Raw genomic sequence first — 8,339 nt, forward strand, 5'->3', positions numbered from 1 at the left:
CCCCTCCCACCCCCCGCGGGCCGGGGGAGCCTAGCGGCGCCCCGGGGCGGCTCCGCAGCCGGCGGGATGTCGGGCGCCGTCCCGGTGGCGGCGGCGGGGGTCAGCGCGCTGCCTCGGAGCGCAGCGGCCGAGGGCAGCCAGCAGGTAGGAGCAGGGCGGAGGGGCTCGGCTCGGCGCTGCGGGCGGGCACACGGGGCCGAGTCACGCCTGGCAGCACTGTGACGGGGGTGCCCGCTTCCCCCCCGCCCTCGACCCGGGCACCGGCCGTTCCCTTTCCTGGCAGGCGGCTGCGGTGCCGGCGCGTCAAGGTGGGAGGGCGGGCGAACCGCCGGCGGTGCGCGGGAAGCTGCCCGCCGCCCGCAACCGGGGCTGTCGGCGGCTGTGCCCCCGCCGCAGTCACCAGCGCCGGGAGGGGAACGGGGCTGCTCCGCCAGCAGCGGGCGCGGCGGGAGCCCGGCCGGCTTCCCTCCCCGCCGCTCGCACCTCCGGCTCCTCGCTGGCGCTGGCGCGAGGCGCGTGTAAAACGCTGCTCGTCGGGTCCCCGACGGGGGTGCCCGGGTTCCGCCGTCAGCGGTAGAGCCCCCCGGGCATCTCTCCCGGCTTCCACCGCTCCGCCTCGGGCCCCACCTGTGCGGTGGGGCGGGGGATGCGCCGCCCTTTGCAGGCACGGCGCGGTGTGGGGGGGACCGGGGGTAGGTGCTCGTTCTGAGAAACAGCCGCATGCCTGACTTCAGGCGTTACCGCGTGCACCTTAAAAACCAGCGAGGTGTTTCTGGCTTATGTCTTCCAGAGTCACGAAGAAGATGACAGGAAGGTAAGGAGGAGGGAGAAAAACCGAGTTGCTGCACAGAGGAGCCGGAAGAAGCAAACTCAGAAAGCAGATAAACTTCACGAGGTGAATGGGTACTTGATGTTTCGCAGGCACGGCTTGGGTACCGAGCGCAGGACTTTACAATGACAGGGTCTTCTTCAGCAGGCGTGGGCCTGGCTCCACGCTAGTCCAGCTCAGAGAGCTGTGGGTGTGAGGCAGAGGCAGGCGTGCTGCGGAAACTCCCAGACACTGATGCTCACGGTGGACAGTGCAGCTCTGCCATCGGTGACCCTGCCAGGGAGAGAGGGACGCGGTCCTGCCCTCGCCTCACCCTCCCTCTTTTGCTATTCCCATGACCATCCAGTGAACCGGACCACGAGGCTCCTCTGGGCTAAACCAAATCCATTTTCTTCTGGATTAGTGTTAAGCTTGTCACGTTTGCTGTGGCAGCGGATGAATGCTTGCTGCCTTACGAGGGAGGAGGCGACGGAGGAGGAGGGGACCATGCTGCTTAGTGGCAGTGCTGGCTTAAGTCAGTTCTAAAACTATGGTGTGAGACAGAAATACCCAGCTGAAAAGGCTTCTTAGGAACTTCAAAACCTCAGTTCAGTTAGCTGTTATACTTGTATGCTCTGATAAATAACAGTGGGTGTTTCCAAAAAACCATGAAAGTAACCAATTCTTCCAGAAACTCTTAATACTTCTTCTCAATATCACAATGTGGTGTAGTTTTCTCTGGTCCCCAGTGCAAATGCTGGAGGACAGGAATCCCCTTTCTCTGGTTTAGGCTGTTACCTCACACAACAGTGCTTTTGTTGTAGCCACGGCTCTTGGGGTAAATGTTAGTTCTGCTGCTGTGATTGTGGCTGAGCCAGCCAGTTGTTCAGCACAGACTCGCTTCTTTCTCAGTGTGGAAGGATCTGCCGACAGTCAGCAGAGGCCAAGAGAGGGACAGTGTGGGGAGTTTTGGGTTTGGTTTTTCCCAGTTCTACTCTGAGTCAGCGCCTGAGAAAGCCAGGTGCAGGGTACTTCTGGAAAGGGGTAACCCCTGGCTTTTAAGGAATCATTTCTGGGCCCTGTGCCTTCCTGCAGCCTCTCTGATGTTCCTCCTGAACTTGAGGATCTTCCTCATGCTGGACATCTTCATTCTTGGGCAGGCAGGTTTTCCCAGGTGTAGGCAGAGCCGGTTGAATAAGAATTCATTCTTAGCAAGAGCAATTTGATAGTCTCATCCCTAAAAATGAGACAGAGCAATGGGAGAGTAACACTTCAGAACTCAACCCCATGGGGTTTGGGACAACAAGGGGTGAGCAGAGGCAGAGATGGACAACTTTGCTGGAGCTGGCTACCATAACTTCTTAGGAGGACCATGCCTATTTTGCTCTGTGCATGAGAGTGTGAGGGAGGGCGAGGGGATCCAAACTCCTGCAGCAAAGGGCAGCAGAGGCAGTTCCAGGCTGCCCAGAGGAGCACTGCATGAGAGGCTCTCCCTGCTGCCTGGTAAACAGACCTTTTAAGGCATGTGTAGGCTTTGCAGTTTGCTCTGCAGCTTTCCCAGGGAGGTGAGATTGAGTGGGTAAGTGTTGAGCCCTAGGCCAGCAGCGAGGTGCAGACACCTGCAGGTTTTCCGTGGGCTGGCTCTGAACCTCTAGAGCTCTCCTCTTTGGGATGAGAAGGCTTGACAGCAGGGACACTTGAGACACGCAGTTGTCAAAAAATGTGACACACGAGTCTCACATCCGTCACAGATGTATGCTGCAGAGCATCTCAAAACTCCCCTGCAATTAATAGAAGCTTATTCATTGCCAGAGAAGCCTTAGCTCAAAAGCAGCCCAGGTCAGGGATAACCAAGGCAGTGGTCAGGCCTTCTGGTGATGAAGTGGGGCTGGGAACAAGCTGGCATGACACTTCCCTCCTCCCGCTCTAGAGTTCCTGGGCATCTGAGCAGGTGGCTACAAGCCCTGGCCAGCCTGGAGGAGAGTGGCTGGCACCAGATGTGCTGTGCTAGGTGTGCATCTCAGCTGGCACCTGGGTAAATGGCCCTTCCCCGCACTGGCCCAGGGCAGGCACTGCCTTTGCCCTTTCCTCGCTGGTAATGCCAAGCACTGGGCTTTCCCAGCACCTACCTGCAGTCAGTGCTTTCATTTTCTCTGCTCTGACAGTGCAGAGCTGCCCTGCTTGGCCCTTCCCAGCAGAGGCAGCCCAGGGCTGGAAGAGGCCACCACGGAACGCAGCCATCTACGCCTGCAGTCCTGGGCTACTGGGGACCCCCAAGGACCAGCAAGCAGCACTCCTGGTCTTCAGGACCATGAAAGGAATCACAGTATGGTCAGGACACAGATCATAAAGCACTTGCCCTGTTCCAGCACCCAGGCTCTGTCTCTCTTTCCTTAGCATTTTGCACATTGTAGTGAGAAACCACGCAGCTTTTCTACAGTTACATGAATATACTCAAGGTGGAAGCACTGAAAGGAGTGTTTTGACTATGAGTAGGCTTTTTTTTTTCTCTTCTCCTTCCAGGAATATGAGTCTCTTGAGCAAGAAAATACCTCCCTGAAAAGAGAAATCGGAAAGCTAACAGATGAAATGAAACACTTGAGTGAAGTGTTGAAGGATCATGAAAAGATCTGTCCGCTATTGCACTGCACCATGAACTTTGTGACCGTACCAAGGCCTGATGCACTCGCCAGCTGCCTGCCAAGATGAGACCTCTCCTTGATCACCTTTAAATGCGATGTGTGAAAGTGCCATTAACAGGGAAGACTTGAAGAACTGCCTACTTATGGTGCATGTCTTCCATCAAAGAGGGCTAGAGTTGACCATGCAGCTCTTCTTCATGTTGAAGTGTTATAGTCTTCTGAATCTCAGGAAAACACCAGTATGGAAAAAAGACAACTCGAACTGCGACTTCTTATTTGGTAGAATCTTCGAGCCATGGTTTTGCATTCAGAAATGCCAAAGTGCGGTGCAGCCCACCATCACGCGATGGAATGTAGACAGGGAAAAGTACCGACCTTGGGCTGGGATGCCTTTCTCCCACACGTCCACTGCCAGTAACCCTTTGTCACTTGTCATCCATGTATATCACGTTCTGGCTGCTGTTTGTTTTTCTCTATACAGGTTTGGTTAATAAAAGCGATGTCCCATCTTTATGATGTTCTCCACCTTTTTCAATAATCAATGTCTTTATAACATCTCTACTTTTTTTTTACTGGTCAAATCCAAAGTCTAATGTTAATCTTCCTGTCAGTTGTTTTATTATTTGCTTATCACCTCTTCAATGGTTCCTCTTTTGAAGTGTGTGTGAGTTTTCCCAGTCTTTATTTCTTGATTATCCCCAATCGTCAGCCCTGCTGACATTAGTTCTTGGAGTGTTTTTATATCCTAAAACGTGGCTTGGCCAATTTCTAATGATGATTGTCTTCTCTGTGTGGAAGAAAAGCAAAACAGAGTTTGCTGGTTCTACATGTTTTAAAAAACAGATTTTAAAATTTAATGTCTTAGTGCATCCACTGGAAATTAACAAATAGGTTTATCATTCATCTTGCATATTGCTTTTGGTAAATGATATCTGTGAATACAACAAATTGACTTTAGTTAAGCATTTTGTTATATGTCCACACTGAAGATGTCTGATAAAAAAAGTTAAAGAAAACATAATTTTCTTCCTACAAAAAGGAAGAATTATAATGATGTTAGTGAGAAATACACAGAGAAATTGCTTTCTCTGAAGATTCTTAGTAGTGTCAGGCTCTAGAAATGTGCATGCCGTAGCCTGGGATTCAGCAAAGCATGTTTTTCTCACAGTATTTCCCAGTTAGAGAGCACCTTTGCATAATAAAAAGCTCCACCCCTTTACCAACTCTCTCACTTCAGCATTTGGATTTTTTTCATTTCAACTCATGGGGTTAATTTCTCCCCTCACCAGGATCATAGTATTTATCAGGAGAATATAATCTGAAAATTCTATTTTTTTTTCTTTTTTAGCTTCTTTAGTAGAATGATGCTTTGCTGATCACTGCCAAGATAGAATTGGGGAAACTGTGTAGTCAGCTCTGCCGTCTAAAGGGCCCTCTCATGCCATTGTCTTAGGCTAGAAACTCAAAATAACAGGCATGACCTGTTGGCTTCTTTAAAATTTTCGTTAGGTTGTCCCCAAGAGAATTTTCAGCATTTGCAGAAGCTATTGACAGCCTAAATGCACTCTTCAAAGTTTCTTATGGACCTGTAAGAACTGAATCATTCTGCAAATTAAAACTGCTGCAGTCCCTGCCAAGGAAAATGAAACTTTCAAGGCACTTCACATTATGCTTTTTGGATAATGTCCTTGATATGATTCTGTGTGTCGCCCTTAAGAAAGGAAGCTATCTTAAGCATGTTTATCCACCCACCCGCATTCCTTCAGTCCCTGGATGCCACTGTGTAACTTGGGCTGAGTAGAGGTCTAATGGAGAAGGAGGAGCACAGTGGAAATGAACAACATTCACTCTGGGAAAATTCGTTATAGCTTAGGCTGGAGGGGGAGAGAGAGACAATGTCTCACAGCTCTTAACTAGGTATGTGCAGCTGAGCTGAGGTTGGGAATGGTTGAGGTCAGGGCTGGTGCAAAAGTGTGATCTCTCCTGTGGAGCCCTGCAGACCCTCAAAAAGGGAAAGGTCAACCACCTTGTCCAAGACAGTCCATCCCAGCAGAATCCTAAGGATTTTGTCCCACAGGTGCTTTCTTCTAAAAGAGGTCTAGTTCCCTGTGTAAAATCCTCCTTCTTACACATAGCTCTTCTAAACATCTGTCTAGAAACTGGCTCCAGCTTAACATTCGGTAGCCCAAGATGTATTGTACGTTCTTCACCAGTAAGACCACCGTTTCTGCATTGGAGTTTATTAACTGTATAATGTCTGTGCAGAGTGTACAGGGGAAGACAGCTGAAATCACAGCAACGTTGTGTGCTGGCAACAGCAACCTAATTCCAAGGCTAAGCCGCTATTCCTTGGAAGGGCTGGGAGCCCTGCAGAGGCACTCATTGCTACCAGTTCCTTCCCACAACCACAGGGTGTAGCTCCAGCCTGTGCATCGTATCTATTAGTTACAGTGGGCTCTGAACCCTCCAGGGCCTGGGCTCCTTCCTCCTCCTGCATCTGTTGCATCATTGTTTTTCCCATCACTATTTCCAAAGGGCCTGATGCATCTTTCTTCTGTTTAACAGATTAACCAAGCCATCTCTCATGAACAGTATATCATGTGAGTAATGTTCAAAGACAGCTGGGAACCCCAAGTAAGAGAAGTGAGGAAAATGAGTGTCCCAAGCCAAATAAACCCAACATTCTGATATGTTTACAGAATTAATGTCATAGCTGAATCATGGGTCAAAAGGGACAATGAACTGTTAAAGAGCAGGCAAATGATATGCATACAGGCTGACTACACTCTTTGCAGGAGGTGTTCATAGGGATATTGTTTTACAGAGTTTCAAAACCGAAAGTATGTTCTGGAGCCTGGGATAATTGTTACATGAATAGGGAACCAGAAAGGAGAACAGAAAGGAAAAGGCCCATTTGTTAAGGAAGCGACAGAAAGTTTGTTTTCAAATCCAAACCTCTCCTTTTGCAGCAGGGTATTACACCATCACAAAAAATGTTTCATCCCTATCTATGGCTAAAATACCGCTTCATGTTTTCTAGCTTCAGAAAGCTTCCAGTTAGTTTAACTTGTTCCCTGAGACTGTGGTCTGTATTACATTCACATGATTTTCAGACGCAGGTATGTATAGGGAAGATCTTTTCTATGTTCAGATGATGGTTCACGTGAGGAGTACTGTGAATTGCAGTCTTGTTTGTGGATGCATAATGTAGATGACGGTTGCCAAGAAAGCTGGATTTTGCCTCTTAGGTTCACAATGAAGGTTACAGTTTGTCTAGATTTTGTTAGCATGGATTTCCTTTTTGTCTTTTCTGTGAGTCTACTGAAGAAACAAAATGCTCAGTGCAAACTTACCCACAGATAAAAGTATTAATTCTGGGAGCAGACTGGGTCCAATTCAGCTATTTGTCTATTCATTTCTTTCAGTTGTTGTTGGGTCAGATTTAAATTGATCATATTTTTAAAAGATAATTTTAGCCTCCAGAGGTAAAAAAATCAACAGAAAGACAGTCAAGCTTCCCCAAACTGCTAGTGTGAGTATAACGGAGTTCAACTATTATACCTCAAGAGCCCTGCTCCTTCCCACTGGTGTTTTTTACATGTATGTCTGTGAACATTTCTAAGCGTCTTCATGTACTCATCTAGAACCTTGCTAAAAATACACCTTTTAAAAAACATTTTAAACAGCCTATTCTACAGACTTTCTGTTTTTTTTCCTGGTACCTTTCACTGTCGTCTGCTGCTCCTTCTGTAATATCTGCTATTCTCATCTGCATTTGCTATTTGCAGTAGCCTTTGTATTCTCTCTTTTATTTCAAATGCCACTTTTTTTCCTTCTTTCTGTTTCCTTCTGTTCCTATGTAGCTTGGTGACAACATCGCTTAATGTTATTGATATTAGAGGAACAAGGCTAATCTGTAGGACCATATCGAAATAGAACTTCACTGGTACACCCTGAATATGATTAAAGGCTTTTCTGTGTGGCTAGTTTTGTCAGTTGAATATTAAGGAAGGTGTCTGTGCAGTCTTTTAAAATGTACTTATAAGTGACATAACCTTTACACTAGCCTATAAAACCCATACTGTTTCCTGTCCATAGATGAATGCTTTGCTGCATGGCATTTGGGGTTTCCATCTGTGAATCAGTCTAGAATTTCTGCCTCAGTGAAAGTGATAGATAAAACAACCATTTAAAAAAAAATCCCTTTTCTCTTCTTCCCATCAGTGCGGTGATATATAATTCCTGTCACAGGAAGGAAGCATGTCTGATAAGCAGGAGAAGTGGTGGGTTTATTTACTGTTACAAGTAATGTTATTCTCTTTATAGGAGGCTAGGAGTTTTCTGTTTGTAAACCCTGGGTTACTGTCAAGTGATCACTAGAGAAACATTTTACATGTACATACAGCACGTGGTGTGGGCACACATCTATAAGGGAATGAAAGAATTTAGATTAATTCTTTGCAGAAACAGGGGTTTCACACTGATTTCACTGGAAGTAGAAACAGTCCTACAGCTGCCTTAGACATGTGGCGCTACGCTTACTAACCTGGGTAATATTTAACTCAAGAATAGCTACAGGCTAACCTGAAGTGGGTAATTCTTAATAAGGAAACCATAGTAACAATTATCCCTGCGATTGCGGGCTCCTTTTCTGGTACTCATTCAGATTTTTTCCTGACAGATAGTTCCTATGGAAGAAATCCGTAAGAATAGAGCAGGATTTTTTTCTCTCACTGTAGAATTTTTAAACCATGACATCAAATGTGAGGGCTTGACTATTCTGGAAATAGCTGGCATAGTTTTTGCAAATTAGCTGGTTTCTACTAGTTATGTGTTTGGTCTGCTGTAAGGGAATCATTACAGTTCTCTTTAGAAGTGGATAAGCTAAA

The 8,339-nt window shown here is 47.2% G+C and overlaps 1 protein-coding gene across 1 annotated transcript; it reads left to right on the plus strand.

Moving 5' to 3' along the window:
- BATF3 (basic leucine zipper ATF-like transcription factor 3) lies at nt 1-3,963 on the plus strand. Its single transcript, XM_074820635.1, has 3 exons — nt 1-144; nt 791-895; nt 3,332-3,963. Exons 1-3 carry the CDS (start codon nt 67-69, stop codon nt 3,515-3,517), a joined length of 369 nt encoding a protein of 122 aa, XP_074676736.1. The 5' UTR covers nt 1-66; the 3' UTR covers nt 3,518-3,963.
- Nucleotides 3,964-8,339: the final 4,376 nt, after the last annotated feature.

This window comes from Strix aluco, chromosome 3 (genome assembly GCF_031877795.1).
Source record: "Strix aluco isolate bStrAlu1 chromosome 3, bStrAlu1.hap1, whole genome shotgun sequence".
Classification (NCBI taxonomy): domain Eukaryota; kingdom Metazoa; phylum Chordata; class Aves; order Strigiformes; family Strigidae; genus Strix; species Strix aluco.